Source organism: Cnephaeus nilssonii (assembly GCF_951640355.1).
Source record: "Cnephaeus nilssonii genome assembly, chromosome: 10".
Lineage (NCBI taxonomy): Eukaryota > Metazoa > Chordata > Mammalia > Chiroptera > Vespertilionidae > Cnephaeus > Cnephaeus nilssonii.
In genome coordinates this window covers 71,851,867-71,870,976 of record NC_137081.1, presented here as the reverse complement: position 1 = coordinate 71,870,976, position 19,110 = coordinate 71,851,867, and the positions used below count along the sequence as shown (strand labels likewise).

General features: G+C 37.2%; 1 protein-coding gene across 1 annotated transcript in view; it reads right to left on the bottom strand.

Moving 5' to 3' along the window:
* LRP1B (LDL receptor related protein 1B) overlaps positions 1–19,110 on the bottom strand; it is a 1,721,287-nt gene that overhangs the window by 71,995 nt on the left and 1,630,182 nt on the right. The window contains exons 81-83 of the mRNA XM_079782447.1: positions 18,287–18,460; positions 17,156–17,281; positions 7,314–7,478 (exon numbers count right to left, since the gene is read on the bottom strand). Of these exons, the coding sequence (XP_079638573.1) occupies positions 7,314–7,478; positions 17,156–17,281; positions 18,287–18,460 (465 nt within the window). The remainder of the gene's footprint in view (positions 1–7,313; positions 7,479–17,155; positions 17,282–18,286; positions 18,461–19,110) is intronic.

Sequence of the window (19,110 nt, the reverse complement as noted above, 5' to 3'; positions counted from 1 at the left end):
TTATTCTCAGACTGCAACATTTCAAACTTTGAAGGATAGTTCCTTCTTTACCTTCTAAATATGCTTAATCCTACTCACACAATACACACATAACAAAAAAGCACACCCAATCTTTGTCATGTGCTTCTCCTTGTACAACTTCAAATTTTGGTACATCCTTAAATGCTTTCAAAAGAAATCTACACTCACTGCTTCTAATTCTACCAATACATGACCAAACAACAACAACAACAACACACCAAGAACAAACAAAGAAGAAAGGTCATAAAGTCACCTTCCAATCCCTCACAGGGTTTACAGTTTTAATTTTTTTTACATATACAAAATAATGTGTCTTAATTGATTACTTCCCTTTGTTTTCTCAAGAGAGAGGTCAGATTTTTCAATATGTATGCATTGCTCAAGTCAGATTTATTTTATTTTTTAAATATATTTTTATTGATTTCTTAGAGTAATGGAGAGGAAGAAAGAGATAGAAACATGAATGATGAGAGAGAATCATTGATCAGCTGCCTCCTGCAAGCCCCATACTAGGGATTGAGCCTGCAACCAAGGCATGTGCCCTGACTGGGAATTGAACCCGGGACCTCCTAGTTCAGAGGTCTACACTCAACTACTAAGCCACGGCAGCTGATGATTAGTGACATTGAGAATCTTTTCATATGTCTATTGGCTCTCTGTATGTCATCTTTGGAGAAATGTCTATTCAGGTCCTCTGCCCATTTTTTAATTTGATTATTTGTTGTTGTTTTTTAGTGTTTAGTTGTATGATTTTTTAAATAAATTTTAAATATTAATCTCTTATTGCACATATCATTGGTGAATATATTCTTCCATTCAGAACTCTGTCTTTTTGTTTTGTTAATGGTTTCCTTTGTTGTATGCTATCTTAAGTTTGCAATTTTATGTTTTCAACTGAATATTTTCTTGGATTCTTATAAAGCAAGTAGGATTAAATACTCAGCTTTTAGCACTCCCTAAACATAAATAATATCAATGTTAATAAAGCTAGGACATCAAGCTCAATTTAAATTAGAAACGCTGATTTACTTAGAAAGGAGATTTAGTCCTCCTCTAGAATGTCCCACCTTCTAAATTTTGCATGTCATTTAACTGGTTCCTTCATCACAGTATTTGTTGAAAAGTGAGTTCCACCCTGGAGCTTTGATCTGATGCAGGTTCAATTTTTTTGACAAGACTACTTCATACATGGTGCTGTAAACTTCCTATTATATTAGAGGTTAGCTAACTATAGCTCATGGACCAAAACCAACTGTGTGTTTTGGTAACTAAACTTTCACTGGCACACAGTCACCCATTTATATCTATGACTGCTTTCCCACTACACCTACAGAGATCATGTGGCCCACAAAACCCACGATGTTTACTATCTATCTCTTTATGGAAAAGTTTGCCAACCCCTGTGTTATGGCATATTTGTTACTGTTAATCAATGGGTTCAGGGGAGTCAGCCTGCTCCCTGTTTTAAAATGTCCCTTCTCCTTTCTCAAGTAAATCAGTGCACAAAAAAGGGAGTGGAAGGTGCCTTTAAGGGGAAAAAATTTAATGTTAATTCTGTTATATGTAATGATGGCATCACAGTTATTTCTCAGCAATGAAGTATTAATAGGAGAAATAACATGATGTTTGGAACTTACTTTAAATAAAATACTCTAGTAAACAAGTATATGGAGTGGTTAGGTGGAGAATAGTTGAAACAATTAGATAAATTTTGATAATTATTGAAACTGGGCAATAGATACATGGGGGGTTATTATATTTTTATTTTCATTAAAATATTTATTATGCCCTGGTTGGTGTGGCTCAGCTGGTAGGAGACTATTCCCATATACAATAGGGCATGGGTTTGATTCCCAGCCCCAATCCTGGTGCTTACAGGAGGCAGCCTATCAATGTTTCTCTCTCAAATCAATGTTTCTCTCTCTCTCTCTCTGTCCCTCCCTTCCCCATTCTCTAAAAGTCAATGAAAAAAAATGTCCTCAGGTAAGGAAAATAAATAAGTTAATAAATTAATTAAAAAACAGCCCTGATATAATAAAAAGAAATGAAAGAAAAGCAAAGATGGGCCGTTTAAATGTATGCCCACCTTTATCAAGATTGTGTACTTTCTATCCTAGGTACATATATGACTTAAGACACACTAGTATATATGTTTTGGCATCAGTTCCATGATGCTTTGAGGGTGTCTAAAGTTTCTACCAATACTTCCCTTTTAGCATATATTTTTGGGGTAGTCAAATTTGATGGCAGTCATATATGCTACTATTCTATTTGGAACAGTGGCCTGGAAAAAATCATCTTGAATGAATGAGTGGCAAAGTTCTCTCCATCTACTCACCTATTATTCTAAGGACCCTTCCCACTGCAGTGAGAAGATAATGATTTACATCAGCATTGTCTTTTTCTGCTTTATTTCTGGGAAAAAAACATTTCACAGAATTTCTACAGATTTGGTGAAAGCGAGAGCTACAATGAAAACTTCTGCTTTCTTACCGTATTCATTGAAATAATTGGATACAAATATATCACCAACTATAGAAAATTGCACTGCCCATTCTTCACCTAGTCAGTTTTGCTTTTATGTCTTGCCAAATTTCCCAAATTAAAATTGCTCTCCCTTTTGCACAACTCCAACTTTATGAGTAGGAGTATTTTGTTATATTGTCCCAAATTTACAAACCCTCCTCTACATTTCTATAAATCAACTGTGTAGAAAACATGATTTATTTTGACAGAAATATTAAGTGCCTAAATAACAAACCTATGAGTAAGAAAAATTGCACAGTATGACTACTAGCATACCTTATATAATAAATATGCATAAAAGTAAAAATTAATTGTAAATATAGTTAATCACATAAATTTCAAAATGTTATCAATAATAAAAAATAATAAATCATTTTATAATTTTTGTAATTAAATATCTTAATATTTCAATGCTTTATTATCAGTTCCAATATGTTACCCAAGGCAAACTTTATCTTAAATCTATCCTTTAATGAGCAGGTCATAGGAATTAACTACATGGATCCTTGTTGTATAATCAATGTCAAACCATTTAATTTTGCAGTACTTTCCTATATGAATTTATATTTTAGTTTTCTTTATTAAAAAAATCTTAAGGAATAAGGGAAAAACTCATTCCTACATGCAAAATTTTAATTATGCCTCTCAGATGTGTGCTTTTAATTAATTGGTGATATTTCTTTGTTCAAATATTATAGTCTTACACAACTGTCATAAACTTATAAATTTTAATTAAGGCTTCTCCAAACCCTAGTTATATAGTGTCCACATAGGAATTTGCCAAAAGGCTTAACTATAAGTAAACCAACAATGAATAAATCCATGACTTGCCCAATGGGATTTGTTTAACAAATTAACATTTGTGTGGAGATAATAAGGTTCTACACTCTATAATACCCAATCATGTTCTATAAAACCACATTTTTTAAAGTGAAAATGCTTTGTAAATTACTTATTTGAATATTATATTATTATTAATTATATATAAGACAATAAACTCTGTTAACATAACTCAGGTTGAATTCAGATGATGCCATTTATATTACTAATTTGAAATATAATTTTTTCTGAACATATTCTCTCTATGTGAATCGAAATCTCATAATCTAGGTGCATAGGTAAAGTTGATATAGATTTTAAGAATGTAGCAAAGTCTGGACAAATTATTTGAAAACAACATTAAAAGTTGTGCTGTATCCATATATAGTTCAGGATGCATTTATAGGATAGTAAATTCAATGCTTCATAGAGATTTGTCCCTGTTGTTCTGTTGCAGGTTAAACAGTAGCCATAGATTGGAGTGACAAACTCTTTAGTTGGCTTAAATATTCCCATGGATAAATATAAGAAAGTCATCTGGTTGTATGGTAGGTAGTTAGACAGGCATGAGCAGAGTAGGAGCAACAGTCCAGGTACCAGGAAGGCCCCAAGTGCCTAGCAATGGGAAAAACTGGGAAATCAAAGACCTCACACCCAAGGTGACCTTTGCTATCCTGGTATATCACTGGTTATGAGGTTTAGACCCCCTGGCCTTTCATATCACTGGTCATGTAGTTCAGAACCCCCCTGATCTTTCCTCCCCTAGCATGTTGTTAGTCATGGGATAGATCCTCTTAAAGGAGGAACAAGTGGCTGAAAGAATAGCTTCATATGACTCCCACTCAAGCCCTTGCACAATCATTCCCTTAAGCATCAAGCCCTGAAGACAATGAGGTTTTGACCCACATCAAATAATCTTAGGAACAAAGTCTTGGGTCTGTTGATCACAGTGACAGTTTTGGTCAAACTACAGGTAACATCTAGGCCTCAGTTGTATTGCAGCTCGAGGCCCAGAAAAGCAGCAAGGCCAGGCAGGGAGACACCATGGCTGACATCAGGTCCAGCTGCAGTGAAAAATGACCCTCTGCCCTGGTGAATATCAATCAGTAGAGACCATGACTCTGAACGGATACACCTGGAAAGCTGATGAATATTTCAAGAAGGTCCTCTCTTGGGACCTTCCCTAAGATCCACAATTTTAGAGAACAGATAAAACCCTCAGGATGGAGGACTCAGCACACATGCACTCTCCCTTAAGCATGCCCGCGCCTTTCTCCCCCCTTTCTTTCCCTAGGGTGCACTTCTCTCTCTCTGCAGCGAGCCCACAACGTTTCCTCTCTCTTCCTCCAGGTGTGTTCCCTTGCCTTTCCTTTCCTAAGCTCCAAGGGCCTTCCTTTTGCTTCCTGAATCCACACAGCCGACTTGGATCATTTCTTCCATGGCTCACTTCTTCTACCTCTGTGATTTTCTACATAAACTTTTGTTTGTATTTGAGTCTTAGCTCTGAATTCTTCCTTAGCCAGTACTCAAATATCGAGGTTGCAAAACTGAGGTCAATTGCCAGTAACATTCTGGTGGCATTTCACTGCCAACAGTTGTAATCCAATGATTTTATTATTATAATAAGAAAAATTAAGTTAACAATAAAATAATAAAATCCCTAAAACTCATTTGCAAAAGAAAATATTCAGTGGATAGAGCGTCGGCCTGCAGACTGGAGGGTCCCGGGTTCGATTCCGGTCAAGGGCATGTACCTTGGTTGCGGGCACATCCCCAGTTGGGGGTGTGCAGGAGGCAGCTGATCGATGTTTCTCTCTCATCGATGTTTCTAGCTCTCTATCCCTCTCCCTTCCTCTCTGTAAAAAATCAATAAAATATATTTTAAAAAAAGAAAATATTATTTTCTAAAGGAAATGGTATCTGTGTTACTAAAATAAGATCATAAGTCATATCATTTCATGGCACATTTATTGGACTTTTATTTTCATATTCAATGAAGGTCACAGTACTACCATTTCTCCTATAGCAATAGAAAATACTCTACTGTATGGATTAACTTTCCTTACGCAGAATGAAAATATATAGTAAAGATCTTAGTGCCTTTTTTATTTCAATCAACCTACTGAATATTATTTTTCAGAATTCAGTTAAGCAGTTAGAATAGCTTAGTTATCAATTAATCATGTGTCAAAAATATTTATAGACATAAAACTATCAAACTTAAAGAAATAGTAATGCTTTTACTATTAGAATGCAAAACAGAAACAGCTTAGTTCTTCTGAACTCCATGGAAAAAGATTTTTAATGTGACTGTTTCAGTTAACATTATGCTAACTACTTCAAAGAATAGCATAAGAAATAGAAGCAGTGAGAACTCCCAGTAAGATGGAAATTAACCATGTAGGGGATGTAAAGATCATATGGATTGATTTTCCATTTGACTAAAGAAATTTGCATTTATGTAGTAGAATTAAATGTGCATAGATTACTCTCATAGTTGCATAATATCCGTTGTACCAAATATTGTGATCTGCAAGTTATATTTTTATTATGTGTCGGGGTTAATTTATTCCCATAGGAACATATTTTAAACTTAATAGAAGTCAGTAGAAAATATGTTTCAATCTTCACTTGTATGTTTTAGAAACCACTTTGTGCAAACTTATTGTATAAGTTAAAAAGAATCTCAAGTATATCCTAATTCATAATAACCTAATATTTTCAAAGCGGATTATACACTACATGCCAACAGAGTAATTATTTATTTTATTTTATTTATTATTTTATTATTTTTTGTTAAATCTCACCCATGGATATTTTTACCATTGACTTTTGGACAGAGTGGAAGGGAGGGGGAGAGACAGAGAAAGAGAACCATCGATGTGAGAAAGACACATCAATTGGTTGCCCCCCGACTCGCCCTGACTGCAATGGGGCCAGGAATGGAGCCTGCAAAGGATGTATGTGCCCTTGACTGGAATTGAACCTGGGACCCTTCAGTCCATAGGCTGATACTCCAACTCCTAAATCAAACAGGCTAGCGCAAGAATAGTTATGATTTCAGATGGGAACTACGATGCTATCAGATGTGCTGATATCATATATTTATACTTACTATTTTTATTCTTTTTACGATTTGGTTGAATGTTTTGGTTAGTGTGTGGAGTAGCAGTTGTATAATGACTATGCTTCAGCCTAAGGTTTGGTTTGAGTTCTGTATGAAAGTTAAGTCTGCGGTAGAGTTACTGGGGAGACTTGAAATTAGTCTTGGTATGAAATTAACATAGGGTTAGCATTAAGGTTCTTAAGCAGTCACCTGCAAAGGGACTTCAGCACTGTGTCATTTAATGAGTGCATGTATGTCACGAACAGTTTTTAAAAGAGCTGCTTGCAAGCTACGTTTGCCATCATGCTGCCCCAGTAAATGGCATTTTATTATAATGATATTTTTAAGGGAGCTACCAGCATTCCACACACTATGTTTAGCGAAGTATTCTTCCAAGTAGTGAAACATATTTGAACTAATATATTTACATTTAAAATGAACCTAATTTTCAATATCAAATAATTGTTAGCATTAGGCAAACTGTTCAATTAAAAAAAACCCACAGATATTCGAGTCAAACATATAAGGCTTATAAAGCTGGTTTCACTTCATCATTCTAAGCCTGAGTCAGAATCTGTAACCACTGCACTCTGGCACGTGGCGCACTCAACACCTGGTCATGTCATTACTATTGTTATGTTAGATGCCTTGAATCTTGAAATACTAAATTTAGAACAAATGTTATTGATTATGTTAAATTACTTATTCAACTTAATTTGTGTTAATGTATTCTTTATTAAGGTACCAGAAATTATACTTGTAATATTCTTTTCTTTTTTATTTTTCATGTATACCGAACATTGCAAGTGATTTGAATAGACAATGAAATTCAAATATTTACCCAGAGTGGATGGTATACAAGTTCCTCCATTTTGACAGTAGTTGCTACAGTGGTTTACTTCACATCTGTCTCCTGAATAACTAGGCCAGCAGTGACACCTCAAATCACCCTTCTCATTTAAAATGCATCTTCCTCCATTTTCACAAGTCAATTTGCATGAATCATCTGGTTATAAAAATAAATGTATGAATTAGCATGCCATTTAGTGGATAGTAGAGTAAAAATATTTCTATAAAATAAAAAATAAATACTAGAATTTGCTTTTATTAAAAATTCCAAAAATATAAAAAGAGAAATAAAATTATCTGAAAACAGAGAAATAAATTTCAACCCTTAATGAATGGTGAATACAAATGTTGAATTAAATTTTGTTTTTCTATATGCTTAAAACATTATTAAACATTTCTTATAGTTGTTAAAACAGTAAGTAATAAAACCAACTGAAACTTTCTAAAAATAAAATATTTTTCAACCAATAAGTATTTTTTTATAATATGAGCAACCATAGCCCATTTTTTAGAAGTGTTTAATTTCAAACCAAACTGAAATATCTAAACTATATACAAACATATATCTTTACATATAGTATACATGTATTAAATTGTATATGTAATAATAAGTATATTATATATAGACATACAATTTATATTATAGGGGCATTTTTAAATAAAAATGTACTCTTCGATGTACATACTTATTAACCATATATAAATATTCCAAACCAAAAGTCATTTAGATTTGGTATAAGATGATGTTAGAACAGTGTAGAAACATTTCCATGTGCAAAATTTCTATAGTTAAAATAATTAGGCACAATCTGTGTATTCTGTATAGTTTGCCTGAGAATAAGAAAAGATGATTATTTATTGGAATAGGAAAATTATTTCTTAAAAATATGATGTCTGATTAATAAAAAAGATATGCTTGAAATCATTTTTCAGGTAATTTATCTATATGTGTTCACATAGCCCTGCTCCATTAGAAATATTGCTTTACTTAAAGCAAGACACAATATCCAATAAAACAGAAATGATTTACAATATTGTAAGAGGCATTTCATTCTAGAATATGCCTTCTATTAAAGTCATGCCTATTTTATAGTAAGACTAGAGGCCTGGTGCACGAATTCGTGCACCTGTGGGGTCCCTCAGCCTGACCTGCGCCCTCTCGCAATCTGGCACCCCTTGGGGAATGTCAGAATGCCCGTTTCAGCCTGATCCCTGCAGGCCAGGCCGAGGGACCCCTGTGGTGCAAGAATCCATGCACTGGGACTCTAGTATGCATATAAGATCTTTGGTTAATCTCTTCCTGCCCTCTCCCCTCCTCCCTTCCTTCTGAGATTCAACAGTCTGTTCCATGTTTCCATGCCTGTGTATTAAGCATCTGCCCCCTGGTGGTCAGTGAACGTCATAGCTACTGGTCTAACGGTCGAATGGTTGAACAGTTGAATGGTTGCTTAGGCTTTTATATATATAGACTAGCGTTCCCATTGCAGGAAAAATCCTGCAATAGGGTTTCCTGCTGCACTCTACCCCACCCTGCCTGCTCTCCTCCCTTGTCCCCCGCCCCGCCACGATCTCCGCCAGCCCCCCTGCTTTTCTAACTTCTCCGCCAGCCCGCTCTCCTTCCTTCTTCCCTGGCCCCGCCTCTGCTCCTCCCTTCTCCCCCGGCCCCGCCTCCGCTCCTCCCTTCTCCTCCCCCCGGCTTGCTTGCTTCTCTGCAGCTTTGCTCCCTTCTGCATCTCTTGGATTCTTTCTACACTGTCGCAATATGCAAATTAGCCGCCATCTTTGTTGGGATAATTTGCATATCCGTCCTGATTGGTTGGTGGGCGTAGTGAAGGTGTGGTCAATTTGAATATTTGTCTATTATTAGATTAGATAAGGTAAAATCAAATTAGCTTATATTCCTTATTTAACCCTTTGCACTCGCTTGCTTTTTTCTCAATTCCTTTATTCTACTCGGGATTTAATTTTTTAAATACCCCAGATTTTACAAAACGCGGCAGTAGAATAAAAAACTGGAGTTTCTTTTCATACAAACTTATTTATTTGGATTTTTTTATATTTCAAATTATTGATACATTCAATACAATTCGACATGCAAGCTGCTACTGATGCTAACCATGTCGAGTCACACTCGACATCCGAGTGAAAAAGGTTAAGATACTGAGGACTGTACACAGCAGAAGCTTGAATACATATCATTGCAATGATCACAAGAGCATCTTAAAGATCCTCAGTGACTTCAAATGACACAATAATTCAAGTATCACATCCACCATCATAAATAGAGCCTTTGTGTCAGCAGTGTTAGACAATTCTGAGGTCTGTCTAATTGCAAGGGAAAGTTGCCAATGCTTTTCTATGTAGGTAGGCTTGCTAAAGTTTGCATTTGTAATATGAAGGGCTCCCTCATGAAGCACTGCCTATGTATGGCATAAATAAATGACTGTTGATATACTGATACCTGTGTTTACGTCCTAGCTCTGCCACTCACTAGGCATACAAGTTAACCTATCTGAGCCTCATTTACTTCAAAATGGTCTTATTGAAAAATGTACATCTTAACTCATGGATTTATTACACATATTAAATTAGATAAGAAGTTTTAAAGAAAATGTTAAATAATAAAACTCTGTAAATATTAAGTATATAAGTATATACCGTATGCACATAAACCTGAAAAAGAATCTGATTTCCAGCCCATATCTACCACATCTAGAATAGTGAAAGAATGAAGAGCTGAGATATGGGTCTGAAAGATGTTTTGTTTAATTTCAACAGGAAATTAAGGCACTTATTGGGTAAATCACTATGTACTATCAGCATTATTTACCGAGTGCCCATAAGGTACACTAGGCATTCAGCTCACATGGAATAGCATCTATGGCTGCCAGAGGTGAACATTGGAGGTACCAAATGCAAGTCACTGTGACTGAACCTGGATTAGAGTGTGAAGAAAGGAACTGGAAGAAAAAAAGGAGTTTGAGGAGATAAGCAGTGTCACAGGAGGTCCCTGGATTTTGAACTTCGCCCCCAAAGCAGCGTTGAATCTTTGAAGAGCCTAAAACATGTGAGGATAACTGTACCTGGCTGGGGTTAAACTGAAAGCAGTGTGACTACTCGGACTCTGTTTAAATTATGCAGGCTACCTACCATGATGGCCCCAAATACGGTAATGTGGGACGGATAAAGGGGGATACACTAAAGGTAACTGGAAGGTAAAATCACACTGGTGCTTTATAAAGAGGGCAAGGAAAGATTAAGGATAGTTTTTCAACTTTTGACCCAAGGGTATCAGGAATCGAAGGGGTGATTTAGTTTTGGACATAGAATTGGAAACAACTATGTAAATGCAAGTGGCAATCTCCAGCAAAGAGTTAAATCGAGAGGTCAGATTCTTAAGAAAGATCTAGAGTACAAAGATGCTTGCTTCATTTAAAATTTACCCAAACATTTCCAACTCATTCAGCATGAAATATCCTAATTGGATTTGTGAATATTTAAGGTTTCATTATCACAATTAGGATTATGGGAGAGCTTATTTTCACCTGTAGATATTCTGTGTAAACCACATAGGTATTCCAAATCTCTAAATATTAAGGCATGTACATTTCTATAATGTACTTTTTTTAGGTACCAGAAATTTAAAAATCTAACACTGCCTAATGAAATGTAAGTGGAGTTACATTCTTTCAAAACCTAACTGCAATCATTTTATAATGAAAAAGGCTGCTTTTGTCAATAACTAAATCACCCCCAGAAGCCAAGCTCCAGTAATTGTAAACAACTATAGGAAAGAGCTGGTGCATACTTCCCCAATAAAGAGTATCATTAGAATTTCAAATTTCGTACATGAAGATTAAAGGTATTCGGCATGCTCATCATTTAACAATAGCAGCTAGAGAAAGACAAGTGTTTATGAAGAGCTGAAAAATTTGGCTATATCAAATGTTAATGTCAGAAAAAATTAATTGACACTTATATATACCAATCAATAATTCTGAAATACACTTATGTATATTCCTAACTGAAGTGGTCCAATCTGTCTATTACCAAGGCTCATATGTATAGAAGGCCATGTGAATATTTTTTAACACTCTGATTATGTGAAATATAACATTTTCTTTTAAGAAACAACGTGAACTTTGAGAAGGTTTCTGTGATCACACCTTTCAATCAGGGTTGAGAAAGTAAAGTTGAAATCTCTTAAAAATTTTTTAGGATTTGGTTAAGTCTGTATTTAGACAAATATGCTTCCTCATTTAAAACATAAAACTATACAACTTGTTTCATTTTCTTACCTACATCATGACAGATTTATCTTAAGAGTACAATGTGTCTACTTCTTGCAAGGCATTGTGCTAGCACTTTATGTATGTTATTTATCATATTTCTAATCTGGACATGATATGAAGGCACTGGGATATACTGTGTGATGGGTTAGAGTGTGAAATGCCTAGGTTCTGCCCAGGCACCATCATTATTAAGTAACTAGAGGCTAGATGCACAAATTGGTGCATGGGTGGGGTCTGGCCAGCCAGGCCTGATTGGGGCCGATTGGTCTGGGCCAGCCAGGAGGAGGGGACACCAGAGATTGGCCAGATGGCCTGGCCCTTGATTGGGGTGGGGGTGGGGGTGCAATTGGGGGTGGGGCCTCGGGCGGTTGGATGGCCAGCCTGCCCCCAATCTGGAGGAGGGGACAATTGAGGGAGGGGCTGGCCAGGGGGAGGTTTGAATTCCTGTCGAACTCCCAGTTGAGGGGACAATTTGCATTTTAGGCTTTTATTATATAGGATGTTAGACATTCCATTGAACCTCTCCATACTACAATGTTCTTATCAGCAACAATAGTATTAACAGCATAGTGTCATTGGGATTTTGTGATTATTAAATGAAATTATATATATAAAAGTCTAAGCAACTGTTATGACTGGATGACTGGCTGGTAGCTATGACGTGCACTGACCACCAGGGGGAAGACACTTAATGCAGGAGCTGTCCCATGGTGGTCAGTGCGCTCCCACAGCCAACCTCCCTTGGCCGGCTAACCTCCCGCAGTCCCTCCCCGCTGCTGGCTGGCCCTGATCGGCTCCAATTGGCTCCAATCGCCAGCCAGGCCAAGGGACCCCACCCATGCATGAATTCGTGCACCGGACCTCTAGTATACATATAACATACTTACAATATGCTTTGCTCATAAGTCTTCAAAATTTTTATTTATTATTACCAGTATTAGTAGTATTTATTGTTAGTCCAATTTGACACAGAGGAAAATGAGACTGAGGGAGAACAGGGTCACACTGGTTAAGTGACAGATAGATCTTGGCCTAATCCAAAGCTCCCCATCAGCCCAGGCCAAGTTCTTCCTGTGTTTTTGAATTTGGATTATTGAATAAATGATCTTTACTAATCACAGGGGACACAAGGAGGGTTGTGTAGAAAAGGCAGCAATGTCTAGTTATAAAGGAAAAGCAACAAAGATTGTCTACAACTTGATCATTAAAAAAGGACATAACATATGCATATGTGCATAACCCATGTACGCAGACAATAGTGTAGTGAATGCCTGGATGGGGGGGGGGGGCGGTGCACATGGAGGGTAGAGGGGTCAGTGAGGAAAACAAGGGAATATCTGTAATACTTTCAAGAATAAAGATAAATTTAAAAACACAAATACATTTTTAAAAAGCACACAACATCTGAGTAAACAAAAAAGTCACTTTGATAGCATCAGTAGTGTATTCTTATGTATAGAATACTAATCTCTTTCCCAAGGGTCTCTCCCACCCAAACAATAGTATAAGTAGATATGATAGATAGGAGGCACCTATGAGAACACTAGTTATGAGTGTGTGTGAAACTGACAAATATGTGATACGTCTTCTACAAGAAAGAATTTGATGACTATTTTTTTTTTAAGGGTAATACAAATGACATGCATTTTATTTTGAATGAAGTTTTCCTTCTCACATTCTGCTGCATTATTTTACATGCTCTGCACTCCCCATGTTGGTTAAAACTTCCATTTAAAAAATATTTCAGCCCAGCTGGCATGGCTCAGTGGTTGAGCATGGATCTATAAACCTGGTGGTCACAGTCCGATTCCCAGTCAGGGCACATGCCTGGGTTGTGGGCTTGATCCCCAGTGTGGGGTGTTCAGGAGGCAGCCGATCAATGATTCACTCTCATTACCGGTGTTTCTCTCTCTCTCTCTCCCTCTCCCTTACTCTCTGAAATCAATAAAAAAATATCTATCCTACCTAATAAAACAGTAATATGTAAGTTGACTGCACCTTCGCTACGCCCATGCCACGCTCACCAGCCACACCCACCAGCCAAGCCACGCACACCAGCCAATCAGAGTGAGTATGCAAATAAACCCGACCAAGATGGTAGTTAATTTGCATACATAGGCGCCCTGAGCTGGCCCCCTTTGACGGATTTCAGGGAGCTGGGGTCCACTCTGGCCCCAGACCGAAAGCCTCCGCCAGAGGCTTTTAGCCTGAAGCCTGAGCGGACACCCAGCTCCCAGCTTTTGATGGATGGTGGGCGTGGCGGACACCCAGCTCCTCGCTCTGATTGGATGGTGGGCGTGGCAAGCAGAACCCCTGCCATCGAAAGTGGGGCCAGCTCCCCTGCCATCGATAGCGGGGAGTTGGGTGTCTGCTCCAGCTCCAGGCCAAAAGCCTCCACCGGGGGCTTTTGGCTGGGTGCACGAGCAGACACCCAGCTCCCCTGCCATCGAAAGCGGGAGCTGGGGGTCGGCTCCTGCCCAAGAGGCTTTCGGTCTGGGCAGGCCTGGGCAGGGGCTGAGCCAGTGATCAGAGGGAGCTGGAGAGGCCTGCCCAGGCCTAAAGCTTCGGCCAGAGGCTTTAGGCCTGGGCAGGGCCCAGCACTCCATTGGTGTGAACTATAGAGGAAACAACTCTTCTGACTGCAAATTGGCTAAGCTTCCTATATGCCACTGGTAATATTCTTAGTAACTTGGGTAAAAAGAATCCAAAAAGGTGATCTAGGGTTTTCCACCACATTTCTGGAGAAAAAAATGAAGGTCCGCTGCTGGAAGGCTAAGAAATGTCATATCCTGCCCTAGCTGGTTTGACTCAGTGGATAATGCCTCAGCCTGCGGACAGCAGGGTCTGGGTTTTATTCTGATCAAAGGCATGTACCTAGGTTGCAGGATCCTCCCTGGCCGGGGCCCAGATCAGGGCTCATGCAGGAGGCAACCAATCAAAGTGCTTCTCTCTGTCTTTCCCTTTCTCTTCCACATTCTCTAAAAGTCAATGGAAACATACCCGTAGGTGAGGATAAAAAATAAAGAAAGAAATCCATATCCTATGAAAGACACATCTTGAAAATGCCTAAAGAAAGTTGTCATTTTTTCTTGGTGAAGGGACTGGAGTCCGTGTTGATGAAAACACCTTGGTGGCTACAGTGACTGACAGTGGCTGCAGCAGTGGGGTGATGGGGCTGGTGCCTTCCCCTGACCAGCCCAGTTGCCTCCCATAAAGGGAGGCCAGACTGTGGCTTAGGTATGCTCCCTGTGGGGCGCGGGCCTAAGCCGTCAGTAGGACATCCCCTGAGGGCTCCCAGTATGTGAGAGGGGGCAGGTTGGGCTGAGGGACCCCCGACCCCCCAGTGCACAAATTTCGTGCACCGGGCCCCTAGTTTAAAAATATTTCAATTACAATTGACATTCAATATCATTTTATATTAGTTTCAGGTACAAATAAAATAGAAACAAGCTCATAGATACAGAGAACAAATGGATGAATGCCAGATGGGAGGGAGGTTGGGGAGCTGGATAAAAAAGGGGGAGGAATTGAGAAGTACAGATTGGTAGTTACAGAATAGTCACAGGAATGTAAAGTACAGCATAGGGAATAGAGTCAATAATATTGTAATAAGTATGCATGGTGACACTTGGGTACTAAAATAATCGGGAGGATCACTTTGTAAAGTGTTGACATTTAAAAAATCTTTTTTGGAGGAGTTAAGCAAAATATGTGGCTATATGCAGTTTAGCTATATGACCATGTCAGAGCAGTAGGTGAAACATTGCCCTGGTAGTGGTTGAAAATGTTCATTTAATTCTCTTATTCTACCATCACAGCTGCTCTGGTTGGGAGGATGCCAGTGAAAGCATCTCTTTTCAAGGACTGGCCCTAACAGACCCATCCAAAACACCAATCACGATTCACATTTAACTGTTAAGAATTCCCCACCTTGCTACCCCAACAGCACTTCATACATCCTACACAACTGAAATAAAAGATTCATTATTTTCTTTGCATGCCATAGTTTTATGCCTTTCAAGTAAATTTTTTTCTGTTTCAATGTTGTTCCCTCATTTCCACTTAATCTAAATCCAATTTGTCTTTAAAGACCTTGTTCTATGGTTATATTATATAGAAAACTAGAGGCCCAATGCACGAAATTCGTGCAAGAGTAGTCCTTCCTTTCCTCCAGTGCTGGAACCAGCTTCCCTCTGGCACCCGGGACCCGGGCTTCCCTCCAGCCACTGGCAGGCACCCGTGCTCCAGGCCTCCCTCGCAGCCCCAGCTTCCTCTGGAAGGATGACCTGTCTAATTAGCATATTACACTTTTATTATTATAGATTATAATTAATTCTCTAATTGGATAATCATCTGAATCCTCATAGAAATTTTAGCTCTGTCACTTCTTTGGCTTATGTTACTACCCATATAAATATTTATTGATTGATATTGATGTCATTCCTCATTTCACCTTTGTAACTTTTTCAGCTTTGCCTAGCCAATGCTTAAGGAATACAACTATCTTACAATTGTTATGATAGTTTTAGATATTTAGTGTCTTGAAAAGGCAACAGTCTTCAGATTGTATGTAATCCCAGCAAAGAACAATGAGAAATGATATGGGGGTGAAGATGCTGACTGAGGGCATCTTCCTGTGAGGGGTTCATTCTAAAAGAGGGGGATACAGCAGGTGGAAACCTTGCTGTGTAAAGACCGTAAGTGTGTACTCACTCGATAATGTTTGCTTTGATCCTCAAGGGATTTTGGAGCATATGTTTTTGTCTGTGACATAAAATTTAATGTTGATTTTCTTTTTTTCTTAATAGTAATTTTATTCTTCAATATGGCTAATTCTTAAATATAAGGGATCACACCATTTGTGTTTTTTAAATGTTTTGCTCTTTAATACTTATCAGCATTTGAAATTGTTTCAATTTATTTTAATGTTTGTTTCAACCTCTACCTTCTAAATTATTAACTTCATGAATGCAGATATCTTGGAGGTTTTGTTTCTGAATTAGTCCTTGGTTTCTAAATTAGTGTTATGCTTTGCTCATAACCCTCAAAACATTTCTTAATGGTAGTGGTAATATTTATTGTTAATCAAATTTTACACAGAGGAAACTTCGACTCTTTATAAATTAATCACCGGTTTCTAAATTAGTATTGGCACACAGAAGTTGTTCAATATAAACTTGTTGAATGACCAAATTAATTTGGGGCTTGAGTTTAAACTGATAGCAGAATGGCATGCTCAGAAATATTATCTTCACTGATATATGAGCTATATAAAAACACATTTTGATCTGTGTGTGACTTCAAAGTTCCTAACCTACTCTTAAATGCATAGTAAGTGCTCAATGCAGCTTTGTGAATAAATGTAGAATGAATGAATAGAAAGTTATCATCAGAAGAACAGTTTATGGAGGTATTTAAGAAGCAAAGCTATTAAGGTAAGTACATTGATGACTGAGTAGCTAGTTCTGCTCAGTGTCAATAGTTGTAAAAATGTATCATACAGATGAATTCATTATTTACCGACATAATGAAGTTTACCTACCTAACAGGCTGTCATCATTGCAGGTGCCATTAATCAAATATTTTCCTTCCGGGCACACACAGGTAGCCCCAGAAGGATTCAGCAAACAGAGAAATTCACATGCTAAATCCAAGCAAGGATTGGGTACTGGTTAAAAGAAAACAAAGAAATGCATAACTATACTTACAATAGGTTTCAAGAACATGAAATTCAATAAGGTGAAATGATGAAATTAGCAACCCTGTTAAGAAATCACATCAACTTTCTGCTAGAATTATCTCATTTCAATCTTACTGATCACCTTAATAGGGGGACAGACATTACTAACTTTATCCATATATGTCAGATGACTGGTAAAGAGCAGCAAAACTTGAGATAGAATTTAGGAAGTTTTTAGGGGACTATATGTTGTTTTAATTGTTTCCATCACTGATTTGGATAAATATCGTTGTTACCTTTCCAGATCATTGCACCAATGAGATTAAATCCCTTTCTATTTGCCTTAAAGATTAATTATAAATAAATCTCAAACATTCTCTTGAAGCATGAACTCATACATAGAGATGAGTCATTGGAATTTCAGCCACATTTTTACTCTGGTTGTCAATATTTTTGATAGCTGTGTTCAAAATATACCTTTCAAGATAACAGCATCTCTTATTTTCCAATTCCCTTCTGGGAGGGAAAGTAACAATAAAAGTCATAAACAATCAGAGAAAACAACCCTTGAGAAAGCTCTCCTCAGATACATCTAAGGATGGCATGTTAGAGATATAATTGTCACTTGGGTATCACTAAGAAAAAGTCAAACTGACTAATGGTGAATTTCCTTACTTGTCTACAGAATCAAAAGATTTTATTAAGAATTTTATAAAAAAATGAATGAGACATTAAAAAAACAATGTCAAGTTGAATAACAAGAAAACACAGCAAATACTGACATTTTCATATTTGTTATGACACAAAAATTTTTGTATTATTTGTATTTTGATTTTGGTAATTTAAAGTCTGGTGATATCAAAATTAAAATTACTTAAGTTACTGGGGTTAAGACATTGAAATAGTTAAGGCAGTTTAAAAAATACTTTCTTTTGAGAGTCATAAGAAAGAAAATCCACCAATATAGACAATTGTATAAAATATTATACTTACAGTCTAGCTGTTTATAGCGATGAGATATTAAAACACCTTTTGTTTTACCAACATCTAAAGCTAGGTACTCTACTGAACCACGGCCAAATTTTTGTACTCGAAATACACCATTTTTAGGTCCTGCTCCATATATATAATCTTCAAAGACATCAATCCTATGTGGATGTAGCAAGCCTAGAATTTTTAAAAGGTAGATCTATAAAAGTTGCAATGTGAATTCTCAGACTTAAGAAAACTAAGTTTATCCAAAATCTTGTAGAAAACCTTATTACTCTTGTTTAGAAAAACTCTTTCCGAACTAGAATATTTTAAACATTACCTGTAAGGTTATTAGAATTAATTTATTTGCCTTAGGGATATGTGCGATATTAAATATGTCACTCAGAACATAACAAACATTTCATCATCACTTTTATCATCATCACCACCATAAAGCGTTTGCTTAGGGCTTATAGATGCGTCAGATACAGTGTAATTTTCCCTGCCTTACAATTTGCTGTCAAAAGAAAAGCCTTATAGGCCAATGTTATCTTTTGCAAAAAACAGGCAGTTCATAGAATTCTCAAATTGTGTTCTGGATCAAATTAATGATCAAAATAGATTACCTGAATTACAAATTTATCAAGCATTCTGAGTTGATTCTTACCATTTGCAACAGCATGGATGGAACTGGAGAGCATTATGCTAAGCCAGTGGTCAGCAAACTCATTAGTCAACAGAGCCAAATATCAAGAGTACAACGATTGAGATTTCTTTTGAGAGCCAAATTTTTAAAACTTAAACTTCTTCTAATGCCACTTCTTCAAAATAGACTCGCCCAGGCC